The sequence below is a fragment of the Euleptes europaea genome, chromosome 19 (genome assembly GCF_029931775.1).
Source record: "Euleptes europaea isolate rEulEur1 chromosome 19, rEulEur1.hap1, whole genome shotgun sequence".
Lineage (NCBI taxonomy): Eukaryota > Metazoa > Chordata > Lepidosauria > Squamata > Sphaerodactylidae > Euleptes > Euleptes europaea.
The window spans coordinates 24,299,341-24,322,971 of NC_079330.1; the positions used below are offsets into that span (position 1 = coordinate 24,299,341).

The 23,631-nt window shown below is 46.8% G+C and overlaps 1 protein-coding gene across 1 annotated transcript in view; it reads left to right on the top strand.

The window, feature by feature from the left end:
• The window catches only part of RPA1 (replication protein A1), a 65,250-nt gene that overhangs the window by 17,959 nt on the left and 23,660 nt on the right, over positions 1 to 23,631 (top strand). The window contains exons 6-12 of the mRNA XM_056865000.1: positions 2,066 to 2,149; positions 9,466 to 9,595; positions 10,729 to 10,831; positions 14,731 to 14,799; positions 16,406 to 16,598; positions 18,171 to 18,310; positions 21,632 to 21,780. Of these exons, the coding sequence (XP_056720978.1) occupies positions 2,066 to 2,149; positions 9,466 to 9,595; positions 10,729 to 10,831; positions 14,731 to 14,799; positions 16,406 to 16,598; positions 18,171 to 18,310; positions 21,632 to 21,780 (868 nt within the window). The remainder of the gene's footprint in view (positions 1 to 2,065; positions 2,150 to 9,465; positions 9,596 to 10,728; positions 10,832 to 14,730; positions 14,800 to 16,405; positions 16,599 to 18,170; positions 18,311 to 21,631; positions 21,781 to 23,631) is intronic.

Below are 23,631 nucleotides of genomic sequence, written 5' to 3' on the forward strand. Positions count from 1 at the left end.
ACATTTGGGTAAAACTGAGTACAAATAAATAAAATTGGATAAAACCATCCCAAATCAGTCATTAAGGAAAGCTACACACCATTCACAATATCTGATTGCTAGCTGTAAGAACCTTGCCACTGATTCAGTTATTTCTGGGTTTTGTGTGGTCATAAGATAGGATGTCCTTATTTCACCAGAGAGACTCTAGAAGCTAAGATGACTAAACTGAGGCAATTGTATTTTGGTCACATTATGAAAAGACAAGAGTCACAGTCATGCTAGGAAAAGTTGAGGGCAGCAGGAAAAGAGGAAGCCCTAACAAGAGATGGATTGACTCAATAAAGGAAGCCACATCTCTCAATTTGCAAGATCTGAGCAAGGCTGTCAAAGATAGGACATTTTGGAGGACATTGATTCATAGGGTTGCCATGAGTCAGAAGCGACTCGACGGCACTTAACACACACACAAACTCACAGTAAGGGCAAAGGGGACATTCCCAGCCTGAAAGGGGTTAAGAAGCTGCCTAAAGGGAGCTCCGCCCCCAGGAAAACTTCTTAGGATGCCGGCATGGGGGAATACGGCAGGAGGCCACACTGGCGCCCAAGCCTGGTGCAGTGGCGTGGTGTCCCAGGGCTGGCATGAATGCCCGCCCATGCTGGTGTAAGTGCCCCCTATTCCGGGTTAAATGCGCATTTATGCTTCACCCCCCCCCGAGGATTGCAGCCTTAAAAAGGATGATTATTCTGTTTATCACATTTTTATCCTACTTTTGTTCCAAGAACCCTGTGAGGTAGGTCAGAGAGAGTAACTGGCCTGAGGTCACCCAGTTCTTGTTTCTCCCTGGTTGTAGTTCAACTCTTTAACTGCTATACCACACTCGTTCTTTTCCTTCATTTCAGTATATCTGCTACAAAACATGTACTTCAACTTTATACTGTAAGCCCCATGCTTTCCTTTTATGTTCTAAAGTCTTTAAGAAATGTTTTCCATATATTTTTTCTCTATAATGAAATTTAGACTATTATATGGCAACTTGGATAACACTCTAAATGCAGTGTTTATTCTGTATGTATTGTTATACAAATTGTATTATTTCAGGCCTTGGCAGATTTTATTTGGCTTTACAAGCCACCCTGAAAAAATAGAAGCTAGACATTTCATCCTTCAGGGTTTTATTGTATTTTAATGACGATACTTTTCAATTATTGCTACCACAAAACCTAATCCTGAACTCTTCAGTTTCTTCTAATTTCTTTTGAAGCTGAAACAAAAATGTTGTGGTGTATAAATAACTATGGGATAACCCTGATTATTATAACAACAACCAAAAAGCTAACCTCTATCCCTCACCTAAACAAGCTTTGAATGTCTACTGAGAATCACCAAAAGCCACTTACAACAAAAAGTAAAGGTCCCCTGTGCAAGCACCGGCTCATTCCTGATCCATGGGGTGATGTCATATCCTGACGTTTTCTAGGTAGACTGTGTTTATGGGGTGGTTTGCCAGTGCCTTCCCCAGTCATCTTCCCTTTACCCCCAGCAAGCTGGGCACTCATTTGACCGACCTCGGAAGAATGGAAGACCGCGTCAACCTTGAGCCGGCTACCTGAAACCGACTTCCGTCTGGATCAAATTCAGGTCGTGAGCAGAGCTTGGACTGCAGTACTGCAGCTTACCACGCCGCGCCATGGGTCCCCTTGCGCCACTTGCAACAAGTGACTGCTAAAAACACTAGGTTCTCCAATGAAACTTCTAGGTGCCATGGCACCCTGGAGCAAGGTATTGGCCGAGCCCTGTATTGATACTTTGACTGAAAAAAGAAAGATTTTAAAAACCTGAGAAGCTCTTTCAAGGTTATCCCAGCTGGGTAGACAGCTGGGGATGCCGGAGAGCCAGAACCTTCCCTAGTGGCCAAAGCCTCCCTCACATGGGGGTTGTGTTTGGGTTGACAGTGCCTCGTGCGTGTTTGATTTTTATTGGATGTGCAAAAAAACAACTCTCTGCAAGGTATCCGGCTAAGTTCCGACTTGTAAGTTCATGGCACTGAAGTGGCCTTTCTTCGATTGGCAGGAACTGGGCAAGCAGAGCAGCAGCAGCAGACCTCGGCTTTTGCAGCCAACCAAGCGCCAAGCAAGACACCTCAGCGGAATGGGAACCCTGCAGCAGGTAAGAACCATTGGCAGTGGAGAGGGTTAGTAGCAAGTGGAAGAACAGAGCAGTCGCAGCGATGCAGGTGGTGAAGACCCCCTTGAGTCTCCTTCCCCTATCTGTATCTCGTGTGAGGTCTGGATTGAAAAACTGGTGGAAATGTCCCAGCGTAGTGTAGTGGTTAAGAGCGGTGGTTTGGAGCGGTGGAGTCTGATCTGGAGAACCGAGTTTGATTCCCCGCTCCTCCACATGAGTGGCGGAGGCTAATCTGGTGAACTGGATTTGCTTCCCCACTCCTCCACTCAAAGCCAGCTGGGTGACCTTGGGCTAGCCACAGCTCTCTTAGAGCCCTCTCAGCCCCACCTACCTCACAGGGTGTCTGCTATGGGGAGGGGAAGGGAAGGCAATTGTAAGCCGGTTTGACTCTTCCTTAAGTGGTAGAGAAAGTCGGCATTTAAAAACCAACTCTTCTTCGGTTAGGAATTTGGGGGCACTGGTGGTCTAAGAGGCCTCTCACATGATAAAGCATTTCTGTCCTCTCCTGTTGCTCTCCCAATTGCTGGTTCATCCCAGTCTTGACAAAACTGACATGGTTTGATGTGCTGTTTTGAAACAGTAGATGCCTGTTGATGAAGCCAAGCACTGTTTTGTCACTAGGCAAATTGAAGGTGTGCAAGATACAATAGAATTTCCTGGCGGGTTGTGCCCTTGGGCTTTAAATAGAAAGCTAGCAAGTTCCACAGACAGCAAGAGAAAAACAGTCTGTTAAAGAATGCGAGAATCATTTATGCTCGCTGTATATGACATTTTCTAGTCGCTGCCAAATATTTCTCATGCTGCATTGCTTGCCTCCGCTTGAAGGCCTCTTTGGACACTTCTAATTTCGACCCTGGCCTGTTCCCTTTTTTGAAGAAGATGCTTATAATCAAAAAGCCTTTTGTTTCCAGGGGAAGTGTGGTGACATACAGATTAAAAGCAAACAGGAAAAAATAAGCTGATATGAAAATTGAAACTACAAAATAATGTTTTCGCCCTGTCAGGTTATAGTGGAGCTTCATTAATAATCTGATCGTTTCTGTAGCTTGCCAAAAATACTCATAGAAATTTCATGCATGCATAATGATGGTTGTCTAAATGCAGAAATGCCTTATGTTGGCAGGGGATAGACGGCATAATCTCTTTGTGTTAAGTGTCTTGTTAAGGCATTATTACCCAGTAGAAACAGGAAAGGGAGCCAACATGGTGTAGCGGTTAAGGTGTAGGACTAAGATCTGGGAAACCCAGGTTCGAATCCCCACTCTGCCGTGGAAACTTGCTGGGGGACCTAGGGCCAGTCACACATTCTCAGCCTCGCCCCTGGCAAGTATTTGGATGGGAGACCTCTGAGGAGTATCCGGGTCGTGAGGCAGACAATGGCAAACCATCCCTGAACGTCTCTTGCCTTGAAAACGCTAGGGGTCGCCGTAAGTCAGCTGTGACTTGAGGGCAAAAAAAGAAAAGAAATAGGAAGGCTTTCTGGAACCTTCAGGATGCCCTTTCACCTGGGAAGGAGGCAGGGCTGACCTGTGAGCAACAACCTCCACTGTTCTGAGGGTTGCTTCCCATACTGCTCCTGCCTCATGTCAGGGCAGCAGGGTCAGGTTCAGCTTTCCTAAGCCCAGCCAGGTCTGATTGTGGCCTAGAGCCAATAAGCCTAATTTCTTTTTTAAATTCTATTCCTTCCATCCTCTCTTCCTGTCCTTCATTGTCTGATGAGGGACATGAGCGTCCCACACAGTGTGGGGAGGCTGAAGCCCCTCAAGCTCCTGCATGGGGATCCCTCCTCCCCTTAGCCCAGGGGTGTCAGACATAAGGCTCGAGGTCCGGATCCGGCACCTTGAGAGCTCTTATCCGGCCCACGAGGCAGCCGAGGCAGCCATACACCCCCATGGGGAGGGGCTGTGGCTCAGTTTGTAGAAAGTCTGCTTGGCATGCAGAAGGTCCCAGGTTCAATCCCAGGCATCTCCAGTAGGGCTGTCTATTCAGCAAATTTCTGGTTTGGCACCCTCCTCTATACGACAGCCCTTCAAGTACTTGAAGCATTCAAGTAGGGCTGTTGATTCAGCAAATTTGGCAAATTTCTGGTTCGACACCCTCTTCTGTACGACAGCCCTTCAAGTACTTGAAGCCTTCAAGTACTTGAAGGGCTGTCGTATAGAGGAGGGTGCCAAACCAGAAATTTGCCGAATCGACAGCCCTAATCTCCAGTTGAAGGGACCGGGCAAGTAGGTGATGTGAAAGACCCCTGACTGAGACCCTGGAGAGCCGCTGCCGGTCTGAGTAGACAATACCAAGGGCCTGATTCAGTAGAAGGCAGCTTCATGTGTTCATGTGCGTTCACTCTCGGTCTGATCTGGCGAGGCATGGCCCGCCCTGACCGGCTGACACTTATGTCATATCCGGTCCTCGTAACTATTCAATTGGGCACCCGTGCTTTATCCTTTTCCTTAGAACTAGCTCAATGGTGAGGGATACACAGCAGCTGCTCTAGTCTCCAGTACAGCGAGTGATCTGGCTTGGTTCCCTCTTGGCCATTTCCTCTGGGCTGGGCCAAGAGGCTAAGCAGGAGCATTTCCTCCAGAGCACAGCCAGATCAGAACCAGCCAGGGTGGCCAAGGAACCTTCTTCCGAGGGCTTGCAGGGAATGAAGCGGCTGCGGTATGGGCAGTAATCTGGCCTGCTGGGTGTTTATCAGCTGTGGCCTTGAGCACCACTACTCCCACAAGCCCTAGACAGACACATCATGCCAAGGACTATCTCCCTCAGAGGTTCTTCCTTGGAGCAGCCATTGGATTGTTTTTGACTGCAGAGAAGCTAGGCTGCCAGTAGGTTTGAGGGGGGAAATTTGGCTGCAGGGGCACCTACTGGCTGCTTGAGGCAAAGCAGCTCTCCGGTTCATACTGTTGCAGGCAGAAGAGTTGGTTTTTATATGCCTGTTTTCTCTACCTTTTAAGGAGAATCAAACTGTCTTACAATTGCCTTCCCTTCCTCTCCCCACAACCGACACCTTGTGAGGTAGGTGGGGCTGAGAGAGAGCTCTAACAGAGTTGTGACTAGCCCAAGGTCACCCAGCTGGCTTCATGTCTAGGAGTGGGGAAACCAGCTTGGTTCTCCAGATTAGAGTCCGCCGCCCATGTGGAGTAGTGAGGAATCAAACCTGGTTCTCCAGATTAGAGTCCATTGCTCTTAACCACTACACCATGCTGGTATGAGGAGGAGAAGAAGAGTTGGCTTTTATAATCACCTTCCTTTCCCCTCCCCACATCAGACACCCTGTGAGGTAGGTGGGGCTGAGAGAGCTGTGACTACCCCAAGGTCACCCAGCTGGCTTCATGTGTAGGAGTGGGGAAACAAACCCAGTTCACCAGATTAGCCTCCGCCGCTCATGTGGAGGAGTGGGGAATCAAACCTCGTTCTCCAGATCAGAGTCCAATGCTCTTAACCACTACACCACGCTGGCTCCCATGAGGAGGGAGGGCAGCAGCTTCCCTGGGGAGGAGGTCTCTGGGCGTTCCAAACAATAACCAAACATTCCATCATGAACTTGTTGGCCACTGCAGAGAACAGACGGGGTGAGGTTCATGACTTGCTTTCAGTGCACAGAAGCAGAAATCACAGGTGCCCAGAGCAATGATGGCATCAAGGTCTTTCTAAATATGCATTTCCTGGCATCCATCGGAACCTCTGGATGTTCAGTGCATCAGGTGCCAGGAGGCAGACTTGATTTTAATCACACCACTCTGGCCCTGGCGGCCCTGGCTTCTGGAGTTGATTTTTGTGTCAGTGGCTCCATGTTGGCTGCTTCCAGAAAGGAAAAATCTCTTACAAGGCCTGATCATTCATTCTAGGCTGCAAAACTAGCAAGTCTTCCTGCAAAGTGGGGGGGGGGCTGTTTTTTATCTAGTAGCTCGCAAAACTCTTTGCTGTACGCTCCCTTTGGGCAGAACAGGATGATTTTGACTTTCCTTTGAAATGAAGCCTAAATACCAAAAAAATGTGCAATTTTTTTAGTAGGTATACCTTGTATGTGGGATGCGTGATTAGAAGAGCAGCTGAGTGGTACCACAACCAGCCTGCTTTGATTTCTTAGAATCATCAACTTGAAAAGGGCCATAGAAGCAATCTAGACCAACCCTAGGATCAGCCCGAAGCATCCCTCACAAGCAGGGTGGATTTGATTTAAATCAAATTGATTTAAATCACTAGTCAGTAAAACGTGATTTAATTCATGGTGTTCTACATAAAGACTCGCTCTTTCTGGTATAATCTTAATATTTACAACCAGAAGTAGGTTTCATTTTTAGAATAATTTTCAGATTACTTTTACAGTTATATAAAAAAAAATACTGATTTGGTTATACTATTAGAAATACATAAATAGTTAACCTTGTAATAATATCATTAGGGTTGCCAGGTGCCCGCTGGTGGCGGACAAACTCCCGGCAATTGCTCCCTCTGCCCGCCGACCACCTGAGGGTCGGTGGGCAAACGTGCACGCGCGTGGCACTTCCGGTTTAGAACCGGACGTGCTGCCTCGCAAGGGGTCTTTACCTCTTAGATTGAGTGGTAAAGGAAAAGAGGGACCTGGCAACCCTAAATATCATAATTACCTATCTCCAGTTTCATTTGGGCCACCAGGCCTTGCATTTCTTTTTGCAGTGTTTGCATTTTGTGTGCCTGCCTGCCTTACCCATAGGTAGAGGAACTTCATTAAAATATTCCCAAACTGGGTCTCTTTTATAGCCTGCCATTTTAGATTTTCTCCTCCAGGGAGAGAATAATTTAATAAACCTCAGGCTATACACACAAAAATCCCAAGACTTGTTGAGTATTCTGCTCAAAATGTTTCACTTTCGTTTTTACTGCTTGCCCCTCCCTCCTCACATTTAGCTCCTTGTGATGATCTATCCCACTCCAAACAGTCTTCTTGTGCAGATCTATTCCACTCCAAATTGAACTTCTTGAAACTTAGTACTTAAAAAGTAAGGGGTTGGTTCTGTGTACATAGGTTGGTAAAGGAACAATGGGATTAATGTCTTTTTTCTCAATTCTGTAAGTTTATAACATTTTTTACTGTGAAGAGGCATGTTATCTCTGCAGACACACATTCACAGTTTTGAGAACTGCAAAACCAAGGATCTGTGATAATGTCTTCTAGGTGGAAAAACTGCCCAAAATAATCTTACAGAAACCTCTGGAAGAGCATGACTTTGTGAACGGATTAATGGAATTCATCTACGAAAAAAATTAAACATTGTATGAATATACAGTCTCATGCAACATAATTAAAAACTAATATTTATTCCATGATGAATAACCTTTGGACAATAATGTGTCCTAAATAGAAAGCTATCTTTAGATAGATTTTTCCTCAAAAAATTTTTATTTTTTAAATCAGATTTAAATTTTAAGAATCCAATTTTTTTATTTAAAAAAAAATCATTGATTTTTATCCGGCCTGCTGACAAGTGTTCTTCCAGCAGTTGTTTGAAGATTGTCAGTGAGTGGGAGCTCACCACCTCCTTAGGCAGTCGATTCCACTGCTGAACTACTCTTAACCGTAAAAATATTTTTCATAATGTCCAGCCAGTACCTTATTGCCCATAATTTATACCCATTATTACAAGTCCTATCCTCTGCTGCCAACAGGAACAGCTCCTTGCCCTCCTTTAAGTGACGGCCTTTCAGAGAGCAATCATGTCTCCTCTCAACCTCCTCTTTTCCAGACTGAGCATTCCCAAGTCCCTCAGCCTTTCCTCCTAGGGCCGTGTTGGCGGACCTATGGGACGCACGCCGCAGCCGGCATGCCGAGCCCTCTCTGTGGGCACGCGCGGACCCGTCGCGTCTGCCTAGGGCTGTGCCGTGTTGCTGTGGTGAGGGCGCTGAGGGCAGTGCTCCTTCTCCCCAAGCCTGCGCTGGTGCCCTCCCTCTCCTTGCACCTGGGGCAAGCCCCTCCCTCTCAGCTGAGCTGCAGCCGCAGCTCAGCTGTTTGTCGGGGGCCTGCCCGTCTTCAGTTTGGAAGGGGAAGGCTGTGGCAGAGCACCTTGCCATGCCCCCTCAGCTCAGCTGTTTGTCGGGGCCCCGCCCGTCTTCAGTTTGGACCGGGAGGCTATGGCCGAGCACCTTGCCACGCCCCCCTGCAGCTCAGCTGTTTGTCGGGGCCTCCATCTAAAAAAGCATTTAGAAAATTCTACAACATTTGCAGATAATCCTACAAGCCGTCAGGAAATCTACAAGGAATTTTCTAGCATTGTAGCAGCTGCAAAGGTGAATTTTAGTAACAGATTTTTATACTTCCGTAAGATGGAGACAACCCTGTGTTTTCTTACTTCTCCAGATAAAGCCAGATTTGAAGAACTTGATCTTTCCTGCCTACACTGATTAAATTAAAAAATCTGGAAATGGAGCTAATAGAATTTCAAGAAAGCTCTATCTGGAAAAATAAATTATATGACCTGCGTGAAACACTTGAGAAGATAGAAGGGACGTCAAAGGACAGCACAGTTAGTTCTGAAAATGAAATCCTTAAAGTGTGGAATTCTCTGCCAAATAATTTTAAGTCGATGAAAGCACTTGGGATTGCTTTCCTTACTTTGTTTGGATCATCTTATGCTTGTGAGCAGCTTTTTTCAGCTTTGAATTATATCAAATCTGACACCAGAAACAGGCTAACAGATGACCTGAGTGCTGCATGTGTTGCTCTCAAACTTACAAAGTATGAGCCAAGGGTAGACAAATTATCAGCATGCACACAACAGCAAAAATCACATTAATTGTTCAAAAAATTTGACGATGTCCTCAAAGATGTCACAAAAATGGTGAATTACATCATGGCTCGTGCTCTGAATTGTAGACAGTTTCAAGCACTTCTTGAGGAGGTTCAGGCACAGTATAATTGTTTACTTATGTACAATAATGTCCGGTGGCTGAGCAGAGGACGAGTCCTGGAGAGGTGCATGCCAAATGCAAACTTTTACCTTTCAATAAAAAGTTGTTTGTATCATTGAAAGCTCTGTTATTGTGTTTTTCTTTTAACGCAAAATATGTGAATGTATGAGTTGTTTTTTCTAAACTAAAACCTCAGTATTCAGGTTAAATTGCCGTATTGGCACTTGGCGATAAATAAGTGGGTTTTGGGTTGCAGTTTGGGCACTCGGTCTCTAAAAGGTTCGCCATCACTGTCCTAGGGCTTGGTCTCCAGGCCCCTGGTCATCTACGTCGCTCTCCTCTGCACCCGCTCCATTCTCTCCACATCTCGCCCTGTATGTAGCTGAATCTCAGATGTCTTACCCTAGGTCCTCCTGCAAAACACATCAGCCCTCCACCGACACTCGGGAAGGCAGGTGGCTCCAGCTTCCTGAACACTCCTGGCGGCTCTCAGGCCAAAGTGGTGCCCATTGCCAGTTTGAATCCATATCAGTCCAAGTAAGTCAGCTAGCTGCAGAACTTGCTGTGGCTTTAAAGCACTTACCCCTGCTATAGTGATGTTTCTTAACATGCGGGGGCTGTTCCATCCTGTGTATTACTGCCCTTTTCCTTTAATTCCACAGCTGCAGGAGTGATCTCTTGAAGTCTGTGGATTTGTTTTTTGAAAAGTGGGTTCCAAAGTCTGCATGCATTCTGGTTTAGGGGAGGTTGCTTCAGTTGCATAAAGCTGGAGCAATCTGGCGCAGGCTGAATCGTCTCTCCAGCTTGCTTTGCCTCCTAGCAAAACAGCGTGCCATAAAAAACATCAGAAGAGCCCCTGCTGGATGAGACTAAAAGTCCATCTAATCCAGCATCTTGTTTCCCACAGTAGCCAAGCAGATGCCTTTGGGAAGCCTGCAAGGAGATAAAGACCTCCCACATGCCTCCATCCACTGGTATTTGTAGCACATTGTCTGCAAACGTGGAGGTTCTAAAGCCACCAAGGCCAGCCGCTGCGGTTCTGCTTATCGTCCATGAGTGTGCTGAGCCCCATTTTCAAGAACAGCTTTGTTATGTGAGGTCTTTTCTCAGGCAATGGCAGGAATTGAGGCTGGGACCTTGCACCTTTAAATCATTTGGGCTACCATGGAGCTGAGGTCCCTCATCTCCAAGTGTGTTCCTATCAGGATGCTTGGGAATTACACACATTTACTGTTCTTAACAGTATGTATTGCATTTCAGAAAATGCTAGCTTCAATCGTAGGTGCAGTTGTTGAGGGGGGTGAAGGATAGATAGCTTATTCCTGTAGCGGTAGAACAGGGCTTTTGTGCTCTTGAGGGAGGGGGTGTATGTGGATAGGTTATATGTCACCACTTCCATACATGTATCTGATGAAGTAGGCTGTTGCCCACACAATGCTCAGTTACTCAGCAGCTGGTCTGCAGCGTGGGTAGCTGGCATGTGATATGGGAGATGGCTCCTGGGTCTGCAAATTTATGGCTGGACTGGGCCAGCCCACAGTTTGAGATGCTTGCTTAGGTTCTGTTAATTGCAGGTCATTTTCAGGTCCTGCATTTAAAGCACACAGGAGATGTTGGTGAGGCCTAGCACAAGTTGGTTAATAGGGCTCGAATTCTTGCTCTGTTTCCAGGTGGACAATTTGCGCACGGGTGACCCAGAAAAGCCAGATTCGGACATGGAGCAACTCGCGTGGGGAAGGGAAGCTGTTCTCCATAGAGATGGTAGATGAAAGTGTAAGTGCTTCAGTGAATGTATTAAGGACCACATTTGCACCCCATGAAAATGTGGAAGCATGTAACGAGCCCCTGCCCTGCTGATAAGCGAGTCAGTTTTTCAGTGCCCAGTGAAATGTGGCACCCAGGGCAACATCTCTGTCCTGTGTCCAAATCAACAGCTCCTCCTCTCCCCCCGCCGCCACATGTTGGAGAGGAGTGTCTTACAGAGGCGTGTACACAGAGATGTCCTTTCTCTGCCTCTTTTCCTGGGCCTGCTCCTTGTAGACCAACTTCTTGCTCCTTGCCAGTCCAGGCTTGAAGCCCTACTCCTCTGTTGATGGCTTGGCAGGGCTTCAGTGTCTGAAAAGAAACACTGGCTCTGGTATGAAATACATTTTGCAAGTCCAGCAGTTATTAGTGGGGACAAACTCATGTGCAGATAACGGCACACGCCTCAAACGGGAGCTGAGTCACCTAGGGCTGCCACGATTCATCTCCCTGTGGTGAGTGGGAGGGAAGCCATGCTGTACAGCCTGTCCCTCACCCTACCCCACCCCAGTCTCTTTACAGTTCCTCTTTATTTTTATTTATGTATGTAAATTATTGCCCTGACCTGGACAGCCCAATCTCAGCAGATCTTGGAAGCTAAGAGGTGTCGGCCCTGGTTAGTATTTGGATGGGAGACCAGGGTCGAATATGAAGCCTTTATTGGCATTAGTAGTACAAACAATAGCACCTGCATAAACAAAAAACACAATTTAGGATCACCTCCATAAAATTAACACTAAAACAGTTTTAAATGCAATAAGTAGATTACTCGCTTCAGAGCCCCGAGATCGCCTCATGAATTACACAAACTTTCATGCACTTTAACTGCCCTCTGTAAGAATCTTAAGAACATAAGAAAAGCGCTGCTGGATCAGACCAGGGCCCATCAAGTCCAGCAGTCTGCTCACACAGTGGCCAACCAGGTGCCTCTAGGAAGTCCCCAAACAAGACGACTGCAGCAGCACCATCCTGCCTGTGTTCCACAGCGCCCAAGATAATAGGCATGCTCCTCTGATCCTGGAGAGAATAGGCATGCATCATGACTAGTATCCATTTTAACTAGTAGTCATGACTACCCTTTTCCTCCATGAACATGTCCACTCCCCTCTTAAAGCCTTCCAAGTTGGCAGCCATCACCACATCCTGGGACAGGGAGTTCCACAATTTAACTATGCGTTGTGTGAAAAAATACTTCCTTTTATCTGTTTTCAATCTCTCACCCTCCAGCTTCAGCAGATGACCCCACGTTCTAGTATTATGGGAGAGGGAGAAAAACTTCTCCCTGTCCACTTTCTCCAAACCATGCATAATTTTATAGACCTCTATCATGCCTCCCCTCAGCCACCTTCTTTCCAAGCTAAACAGCCCGAAGTTTTTTAACCCCTCCTCATAGGTCAGTTGCTCTAGTCCCCTAATCATTTTGGTTGCTCTTCTCCGTACCTTCTCAAGCTCCTTTTTTAGGTGTAGTGACCAGAACTGTACACAGTATTCCAAGTGTGGTCTCACCATAGATTTGTACAGTGGCAGTATAATATCAGCAGTTTTATTCTCAATTCCTCGTCTAATTATGGCCAGCATGGAATTTGCGTTTTTTACAGCAGCCGCACACTAGGTTGACATCTTCATTGAGCTATCCACTACCACCCCAAGATCCTTCTCTTGGTCTGTCGCTGCCAGCACAGATCCCATCAGTGTATATGTGAAGTTGGGTTTTTTTGCCCCAATATGCATCACTTTACACTTGCTCACAATCTTGCCGCTGCATCAATTATTAGTGGATCCTGTGCATTCATGAGGAGGGCGGCCTTAATGCTTACAGGCAACCATTCCCTGTCCACAAATATTGGGCTTAGTAATTGAAGCTGACCTCTGACATACAGTGGACAGTTGAATAGGATGTGGGAGACTGATTCAGTTTCACCCTCCCCACATGGACAGGAAGATCAGGGTCTCTGTGCAGAGGCAGGCAATGGCAAATCACCTCTGAACGTCTCTTGCCTTGAAAACCCTGAGGGGTCGTAATCAGTCCGTTGGGACTTGACGACAAAAAAAATAAAAAAAGCAAACGAGTCTCCTTTCTGTTGGAAAATAACCATGAAGCCTGAAATGGTCAAACCTAAAATAAACATGAAACTTGTGCTTGAGCATCTGGATCTATTGACAGCCATTGGCCTGTGTCTTACAGAGGAAGAGCCACCCGATGTCAGAGTAAGGCTTTGCTGAGTGAAGTGATAGGATACAGGACATTAGCTGCTTGGTGGGCTGTGCTTATTGGCCATGCTGTGAAGTTATTTTTTAGGACTGCAAGGTGTGGTTGTGAACTCCTGATAACATCTTTTATCAGCTGTTCATTCAGCTTCCCTTCGCCTTGCTGTTGGGTTTTTTGACTGACAGTTTTTAATTCATTTGTAATACTCCTATTGCATAAACATCTTATCTGGTGGCGCTCTAGCACTCCTTATAATTATCGCTTTGGGGAAGGCCTGTCACAACACTAGGGGGGCTGCCACCACATGGGTGATGTCACCTGCTAATTTGTAAAGCTAGAGGTAGATATTAGTGAGGCTGTAGGTGGACATGATTCAGACTGCCTGCCCTAAGCTGTGTTTCCTTCCCACAGGGAGGGTGCAGAAAGTACTTATTGCTACGTTGTGCCTTCCCTGGAGTTACTTACAAAGAGCGTAAGGTGATTTTTTCAAGAGGGGGTGAGATTTCAGGGCATCCGTGAGGAAATCAAGCATGGGTATTTATTAGGGTTTCAATCAGTCGTATTGCAGTTTATGAATCATCTGCTTTTGAGAAGATTGATTTGAATTTAAATGTATTTATAAATCATTGAAGCTTTGGCATAGATGACTTTTTGAAGTAATGAAGGAATTGCGAAATGAAAGCAACAGAAACTGCTGCTCGTTAAAGATATTATTTTCTTCTAACAACTTTTGTCTCTGTCAGTTGAAGTTACATATCACAACAAAAGCAGTCCCAAAAACCAGTGGGTCATTTTCAACCTCGTCAATCTTAAAATTGGCCTCCACCGATCATTGCACCAATACACTAAACGTCTGATCAGCTCACTGAAGGGTGACTCTCATAAATGTTAGGAAAGATCTGCTCTGCTTGTGTCTGTGCTGTGGTAGCCCAGGGTGCAGCAGTTTTGAACCTTTTAAGAACATAAGAAAGGCCATGCTGGATCAGACCAAGGTCCATCAAGTCCAGCAGTCCATTCACACAATGGCCAACCAGGTGCCTCTAGGAAGCCCACAAACAAGACGACTGCAGCACCACCATCCTGCCTGTGTTCCAAAGCACCTAGTGTAATAGGCATGCTCCTCTGATCCTGGAGAGAATAGGTATGCATCATGACTAGTATCCAATTTTACTAGTAGCCATGAATAGCCCTCTTCTTCATGAACATGTCCACTCCCCTCTTAAAGCCTTCCAGGTATTGGTTGTAGTTGCGGTTTTTCTTATATCAAACAAAGGTGTTTATACTAAATTCTGGAAAGAGGCCATAAAGTATAATTTTATATGCCAAGTTTTAATTGGTGCATTTTATGTTGTTAAATGAGTATAAGAAGATTAGGTTTGATAGGAAAGTATCGCATATATTTCAATTTCCCTGTAATTTCTGGAGGTTTTTCTCTCTGTGGCTTCACAATGTCCAGAAGTCTTATATTCCTCCCCTGTGGCGATCTCTACGTTGCAGACCACGGCATGCTGCAAGCACATTCAAGAGCGGTGCCGGCAGAGTATGTAGAGGAAAGGTCTCAAATGAGCCTCATGTATAGCGCAGTAGGCAAGGGGAGGTGTATGTATTCCGCCGGACATGCCTTTGGAATCCTGATTGTTCTTCTGCCTTCTTTCTTCAGGGTGAGATCCGAGCAACTGCCTTCACAGACCAAGTGGACAAGTTTTTCCCCCTTATTGAGCTGAACAAGGTACAGTACTGATGTCTCTCCTAGCTGCAGTACAGGCCCTGTAATGAGACAAAGGAGTATGAGAGTTGTACATGCCGTTGCCCCTTTTAAGGTCTTGAGTCATCTGAATTTTCACCTGGTAATTCTGTGGAATGTGGGCGCTTTGGAAGAAAGGTAACTGTGGCGGTGCTCCCCGAGAGTGAGGAGCAGAGGTTGTATCCACGAGTTCCTTCATTTACTTTGAGCCCTTACCTCTAGAGTGGTATCTTGAAAGGTGTGTGGCTCACTGATTGGGAACCACATGCTTATTGTCCTGTTTATGGAACCTGGCATGTACCCTCGGCCACAAAATCAGAGGTTTCCTTGGGCGTTTTTGTACCAGCCCTTGAAAGAGGGAGTGGAGTTTGCTGAACATGCAACTTTCCCTGTCATTGTGTATGTGACACTGATCTCTGGGTACCCAAGCTTGGGTGGAGACGGTAAAATGATATAGTAGAGAAATATTTTTATTTTAAGGCACTTATATCAGGGTTAAAAACATTAAAAATGATAAAACAAGGCATGATGGCAACTCTTAGGGTTGATAAACCACACACCATATGCGTTTTGGCCAACAGGCCTTCATCTGTGGTCAAATAAAAACTCGTACAATGCACACACAAGTCATATACAAACGCATCACCATATATAGATAACTTTATACAAGCCCAGGCATGCGTGTGTGGCGTATAATAAATTTCAAATTAGAAAGTCCTCTAGGTGGAATGCCTGTAAGTTGTTCTTCTCTGGGCTGTATTAACCTCCCAGTCTGTTTTACCAGGTTGATAACTAGCATGCACACTCTGTATGAGAGACTAATACAGCCCAGAGTAGAACAACTTGTGTGTGCATTGTATGGGTTTTTATTTGACCACTGATGAGGGCCTGTTGGCCGAAATGCGTATGGTGTGTCAACCCTAAGAGTTGCCATTGTGCCTTGTTTTATCATGTTTAATGTTTTTCACCCTGATATAAAAAGGTAAAGGTCCCCTGTGCAAGCACTGGGTCATTCCTGACCCATGGGGTGGCGTCACATCCCGACGTTTACTAGGCAGACTTTGTTTACGGGGTGGTTTGCCAGTGCCTTCCCCAGCCATCTTCCCTTTACCCCCAGCAGCAAGCTGGGCACTCATTTTACCGACCTCGGAAGGATGGAAGGCTGAGTCACCCTTGAGCCGGCTAGCTGAAACCAACTTCTGTTGGGATCAAACTCAGGTCGTGAGCAGAGCTTGGACTGCAGTACTGCTGCTTACCACTCTGTGCCATGGGGCTCTTAACCCTGATATAAGCGCCTTAAAGTAAAAATATTTCTCTATAATATCATTTTACCTTTTCCCCCCAACCTTGGGTACCCAGCTTTTGGTTTTTTAGGTTGGGTTTCTTCCCCTTCTTTTTGTTTTTTGTTTTTTTGGTTATGCAACACTGATCTCTCCATTCAGCTGCTGATTGTTGGCAGCATCAATAACCTTTGGGGCATCCCTGGTGGAAGTAGGGGTAGAGATTGGGCGAGCGACACGGCGCTGACCCAGTGACACATGGAACGCGACTGCAGGTGTACCTCATGCTTCATCACCTTCTTCTGGCATAGGTCTATTACTTCTCCAAGGGCAACCTGAAGACGGCTAACAAACAGTACACAACTGTGAAGAATGATTATGAGATCACGTTCACAAACGAGACTTCTGTCGTGCCGTGCGAGGACGCACAGCACCTTCCCTCTGTCAAGTTTGATTTTGTTTCCATCGGTGACCTGGAGAACGTAAACAAAGATGCGATTGTGGGTGAGTCTGTCAGGGTGCGGCTTCTAAAAACACAGTGGAGAGGTGGGGGACAGGCGAAGCGTGCTCGGTCCCATTTGGGCAGTTCTTCTTGCAGTGGCCGAATGGTGCTTTTTGTTGCAAAGAAATGGGCAGATATGTCAGGATTTGTTTCCACTAGAAAAGAGCAATAGAATATCTTAGAAGGAGAAGAAGAGTTGGTTTTTATATGTCAACTTTATCTACCACTTAAGGAAGAATTAAACTGGCTTATAATCACCTTCCCCTCCCTACAAGAGACACCCTGTGAGGTAGGTGAGGCTGAGAGAGCTGTGACTAGCCCAAGGTCACCCAGCTGGCTTCATGTGTGGGAGTGGGGAAATAAATCCACCAGATTAGCGTCTGCTGCTCTTGTGGAGGAATGGGGACTCAAACCCAGTTCTCCTGATCAGAGTCCACCGCTCCAAACCATTGCTCTTAACCACTACACCATGCTGGCTCTCACTTATTTGGCATAGGTAGGGGCTCTTTGATTTTGATTTGTAGTTACTAATAGGCAAAAGAGGTCTGAATAGGCACTTTACTGGGGTTGTCCATGTTGCTGTGTCAGTGTGGTTGTGTCGTGATGCATGTGGCCTCTGTGTGAAAAACATCTGGGGACATCTGTGAATGGAGTAAGAACTTGTGAGAGAACCAGTTTATTGTGTGTCTGGTTTATGTTAGAGAAATTTTGAAATCAAAACTTACAGACCTACCCTGTTGTCCTCCTGTGCTTAACATTGTACTGATGCCCACATAATGACAACGTAGACTTAGCTGGTATCCTGCACTCTCCCAGAAGAGAAAGAGTGAAGAAACACTGTTATGTGACATTTGTGGTGACAGCTCTAGCATCTTCCAATCACAGAGTGGCATCCTGAAGCCGACCACATGTTGCCCATACGTGGAAAGAGCCAGTCTTCCCAGTTTATTTATTTTGGCTATCTAAAAAACATAACAAAGGCCATGCTGGATCAGACCAAGGCCCATTAAGTCCAGCTGTCTGTTCACACAATGACCAAACAGATGCCTCTAGGAAGCCCACGAACAAGATGGCTGCAGCAGCATCCTCCCTGTGTTCCACGGCACCTAATATAACAGGCATGCTCCTCTGATCCTGGAGAGAATAGGTATGCATCGTGACTAGTATCCATTTTTACTTTCTATATCCCACTTTTCTCCCCAGCGGGAGCCCAAAGCAGCTTACAGACTTCTTCCCTCCTCTGTTTTATCCTAGTAACAGCCCTACGAAGGAAGTTAGGCTGAGGAAGAGTGACTGGCCCAAGGTCAAACTTCCATGCTGCGATTGCTTTACCAGGAGTAGATATCCACCATGACTAGTAGCCGTCATGACTAGTAGCCATTGATAGCCCCATCCTCTATGAATTCCTCTCTCCTTTTAAAGCCTTCCAAGTTGACAGTTCCACAATTTAACTGTACGCTGTTGGAGAGTCCTTGTTGCCAAAGGTGTAAAACCAGAGTATTTTGGGAAGACCTTCAGTTTAGGGTGCTGTGGCAATCATGATATTCCTCATGGATTTCCTCCTTGCCTTTCAGATGTCATGGGAATCTGCAAGAGCTTTGAGGACGACAAAAAAATTGTAGTGAAGGCTTCCAATCGAGAGGTGTCCAAGAGAGATATACACTTGGTGGACATATCTGGAAAAATGGTGACGGTCACGCTGTGGGGAACTGAAGTAAGTTATCTGCATTGTTTCTGAAAGCTGAATTGGCCTCTTTGCAAGATGTATGTCTTATTGCCTAACCATGCTGGAGAAGTAAGCAGAGTGTGTGTGTGAGAGAGAGAGAGAGAGAGAATGCTTGCATATCTATGCAGGAGAATCTCGGGCGCAGAATTCCCGCTGCAGTGAGAGCAGTCTCTGGTTGGGTTATGTTCCATCTTGGGGACGAGAAGCGAGCACAGTCTGATAGGTGGCTCTGTGGCATGAAGTGGGGGGGGAGATGGTGGTAAGATTATTGGCCGTCCCTGCTCTGCCCCGATAAAGGGAACGGATTCGAGTCAGCTCTCCACAGTTTCAAATTCTTCAACTGCTAATTTGTGTCTGCACCCCCTTCTTTTGTGTTTAAAATGGAGGGGGGTCCCCAATTCCCTTGGGATAGTTGCTTCATGGTCAGCTGTTTGTCCAGGTTAATAATAATAATGCTTACTGGGGCTGTCCCTCCTACCTTGTTCTGTGGCACTGCAGTTGCAAAATGGGAAGCTCTGCAAGCAGGCAGCAAGCGCCAATTTCCCTGCCATTCAGGGCCAAACCACACAATATGTTTTTTTAAGGAGCCAGGTCCAGTTTTCCCAGATTGGACTCTCTTTCTCCACAGCTTCTTTGAATGTCATTTTAAAATGTCTGTGGGGGCTGGAGTTGGCAGGGACCCCTCAGTGCGCGGCAGCAGGGCCTCCTGCCTCTCTCTCCTGTGCTGTTTCCCTGAGCCAAAACAGCTAGGAGTGGAGGCCAGGAGCCCTTGCTTTCCCCTCATACCATAGTCCCAACCCTTCTTAATCTACGTTCCCCATGGCTGTGGGGAAAAGCAGGTTGGGTCCAGGGAACCAGCATGCTGTAGTGGTCAAGAGTGGCAGACTCTAATCTGGAGAACCAGGTTTGATTCCCCGTTCCTCTACACGAGCGATGGACCCTAATCGGGTGAACTGGGATGGTTTCCCTGCTCCTCCACATGAGCGGTGGACTCTGATCTGGAGAACCAGATTAGATTCCCCACATGCAGCCTGCTGGGTGACCTTGGGCCAGTTGCAGTTCTTTCCAAACTCTGATAGCCCCACCTACCTCACAAGGTGTCTTTTTTTTGGGGGGGGGGAAGTAGGCAATTGTCTCTGAGGGTCTCTTTGAGACTCCATCATGGTGTAGTGGTTAAGAGCTGTGGTTTGGAGCCGTGGAGTCTGATGTGGAGAACTGGGTTTGACTCCCCACTCCTCTACATGAGTGATGGAGGCTAATCTGGTGAACTGGATTTGTTTCCCCTCTGGGTGACTTTCAGCTAGTCACACTCTCTCATCCTCACCTACCCCACAGGGCTGTTTATTGTGGGAAGGGGAAGGTGATCATAAGCCGGTTTGCGTCTCCCTTAAGCGGGTAGAGAAAGTCAGCATATAAAAACAAACTCTTCCTTTTCTTCTTCTTTTTCCTTTCGGTAAAGAAAAGCGAAGTATAAAGACCAACTCTTCTTGTTGTTGTTGTTAAAAAATGTATTGTGTAGTTTGACCAACAAGTGAGGTGCTGTTCTATCTAGAGGGGTCCCTAATCTTCTTGTGCATAACATAGTTCCAACTGCTGTGAAAGAGGTGGTGGCGGATCCCTTCTGAAGAAGGGCATCCCGGGACCCCAGTGACCTAAGTAGCTATTGTGTGGTGGCCAGCATCCCGTTTTTGGGCAAGGTGATCAAGCAGACGGTGGCTGTGCAGCCTCGGGTGGTCTTGGAGGAGAGAGTATGTAGACCCTATTCAGTCTAGATTCAGGCTTGGGGTTGGGACCGAAATAGCCACGTTTGCCTTTATCTTGGCTGGGTGAGTGACGAGGGAGTGGATCCCTGGTGATCCTGCTGGACTTCCGGTCACCATGCTTTCATGGTTCCACTCACACCTGACTGGCCAATCCATAAAGTGGTGCTGGGGGACTGCTACTTGGCCCTGTTGCATTAATGCTAAGGGGTCTCGCAAGGAACTATCTTGTCACCCATGACTGTTTCACATCTGTTCGGGAAGGGGCTGTGGCTCAGTGCTAGAGCCTCTGCTTGGCATGCAGAAGGTCCCAAATTCAATCCAGGCATCCCCAGTTAAAGGGACTAGGCAAGTAGGTGATGTGAAAGACCTCTACTGAGACCCTGGAGAGCCGCTCCCGGTCTGAGTAGACAGTACTGACTCTGATGGACCAAGGGTCTGATTCAGCATAAGGCAGCTTCATTCATATGTGTACATGAAACAACTGTAAAAGATCGTCCATGGTTATGGAGTGTGATGCCACCAATATGCAGATGAGACCCAGCTCTGTTTCTCCTTAACAGCTGAGTTGGGTGGGTTTGTGAAAGTCCTGACCAGACACCAGGAGATGGAATGGAATGGAAGAGAGCCAATAAAAGTCTCATTCCAGGCAACACTCAGGTGCTGTTGATCAATGACAAAGTTTTTTGAGGATTGAGGAGTCAGCATGCCGTGTGTGTGTGTTTTGCACTCCTCCTGAAGGAGCAAGTATATAGCTTGGGGGTGCTGTTGGATCCCGTGGAGTCCAGCCCGCCAGTTAATACCTTCCTCACAAGCCTTGCTCTCTGTGCCTCTCCCTGCAGAGGTCGGGCAGGTGGCAACCAGAGACGGCGCTTTTCCAGTGGTGGCCCCTCACATGTGGAATGCTGTTCACATGAACACATGAAGCTGCCTTCTACTGAATCAGACCCTTGGTCCATCAGAGTCAGTATTGTCTACTCAGACCGACAGCGGCTCTCCAGAGTCTCAGGCAGGGGTCTTTCACATCACCTACTTGCCTAGTCCCTTTAGCTGGAGATGCCGGGGATTGAACCGGGGACCTTCTGCATGCCAAGCAGATGCTCTACCACTGAGCCACAGCCCCTCCCCTTGAGGATCACCTGGCGCCTGCACTACTTGCTCTTAGGCTCCAGACCAAAATGTTTCTTTTTGCCCAGGCTGTTAACTAGACGATTGGGTCTTTTTATATGGTTTTACAATATGCGTGTAGCTTGAGTTTCTGTTATTTGGCACCCTAAATGACCCTCATATTTTCATCTTCTGGGCTTTTATGCGCTTTTGTGTTTTATTGGCATGTTTGTAATGGTCATTAATTTAAAGGATTTTAGGACTTTGATTTTATTTCATTTTATTTTATGAGCCGCCTCAAGCAGGTCCCTGAAGAGATGGAGTATAAATAAAGTACAGTAAATATACACAGGAGTGCTTAGGATAATTCTGGCTCTGTTTGCAAGTTCACTCACACTGCACTATAGTGGGAAGAGCATCACCTACATCTCTGTCTTCGCAGGCTGAAAAATTTGATGGCTCTCGGCAGCCTGTGGTGGCCATCAAGGGAGCCCGAGTCTCAGATTTTGGCGGCCGAAGCCTGTCTGTCCTTTCATCAAGCACTATCATCATGAACCCTGACAGTCCAGAATCCTTCAAGCTGCGTGGATGGTATCCTTGCTTCCTGTTATTTCAGTGGCTGTCATTTGGTGGGGGCAGGAGGATCTGCTTGCCTGCAGAGGTTGGGCGCTAGGAAGAAGAGTCCTTGCTTATAGCCCTGGTGCAGCTGAGTTCCTGTAATTAACTTCAAAGAACTTAGTGTTCAAGTAGCGCCAGAAAATGCAGCTCTTGGTGACCCAGACAGCAGCTTTTGGGTGCCATTAAGCATGGCGCTATGTGAGACAAATTAGACCCGTGAGACACGCACAATCCGTGGCAGTAACGCTCTTGGCAAGTCTTCTCTTTCAGTGGAGTTTGCCCGGCAAAACTTCAGTGGGTTATGCCCCAAGTTATTTCATATGAAGCGGGTGGTTTGGATTTTCCACCTCTGATAACTTGGACTCCTCTCGAATGTCTTTTTTGCCTTTTGCATTTGGTGCTGGAGTCTTATTTACTCTAAAAGTTAGTAGGGAAGGATTCTGCGTTCTCATCCCGGGTTCTCTCCAGCATCGTTTGGCATTTGACGTAATGCCAAAATGGTATTTTGCTGTTGGCAACGCGAACCTATAATTCTCAAGTTGCTTGCTGGTGCTGCCAGGGTGCAGATTCTTGGGAGGGAAAGAGACGTCGCTGCTTGTATTCTGTGGTTAATCCCGGAATGGAAACCTCATATTTAGAAACTTTGTCTTCATTCCTTGATAAGCCATAGATTCAACGTGCAAGATTTGAGTGAGAGTTACTTGATCTTGGGTCTCAATCCCCAGTGGTAGAAATGAGGCGCACGCACACTTTCTCCGCCTTGCATGTTGCCGAGGACAACAGTCCATTAGTAACGGATGTGCTTTAATGCACTTGGTTGCATTTGGTGCATTGTTCCTCTTAAGTGCTCTTGGCACACTCAAGGCTGTGGCAGAGACAGAAGAGGCAGCCTGTCTCTTCTCACTCCCCCCACCCCGACTGGAGTCTTCTTTTTTAATTTGATGGCCAGCATGAAAACCCACTGAAGAAGTGGCGGGGGGGAGGCTCCGTCTTTGGGCATATAGTTAGTGTTGAGTGTCAGCGTGGGCTGATATTCGTGATCCTTTCAGGCTTCAGGAAGGATTTAAAAGGCATCCACATGTGTTGGGATGACAAGAGTGTGGATGAAGAGAATGAGCACAGACAAGAGAGAGAAAGGTGCGGGAAAGGAGGACGTCTCAGGGAGAAGCAGTGGCGTAGTGGTTAAGAACGGTGAACTCTAATCTGGAGAAAGGGGCTCAGTTCCCCGCTCCTCCACATGAAGCCTGCTGGGTGACCTTGGGCCAGCCACAGTTCTCCCAGAACTCTCTCAGCCCCACCTACCTCACAAGGTGCCTCTTGTGGAGAGAGGATGGGGTTGTGATTGTAAGCTGAGTGGTAGGCTGCAGTACCGCAGTCCAAGCTCTGCTCACGACGTGAGTTCGATCCCGACGGAAGTTGGTTTCAGGTAGCCGGCTCAAGGTCAACTCAGCCTTCCATCCTTCCGAGGTTGGTAAAATGAGTACCCAGCTTGCTGGGGGTAAAGGGAAGATGGCTGGGGAAGGCACTGGCAAACCACCCCGTAAACAAAGTCTGCCTCGTAAACGTCGAGATGTGATGTCACCCCATGTGTCGAGATGTGACGTCAGTAATGACCCAGTGCTTGCACAGGGGACCTTTACCTTTAAGGTAGAGAAAAGCGGGCTATAAAAGCCAACTCTTCTACCATGGATGGGGGAGGCAGGAGAGCCATTTGTCCTGGGCCTTAAGCTCGGGGGGAGGGGCTAAATGTGTTAATTTCGGGGTGTGTGTGAGAAATTTCACAACATGTTATGGTTTTGTGTGCATCACTATCAGACAAAAGTG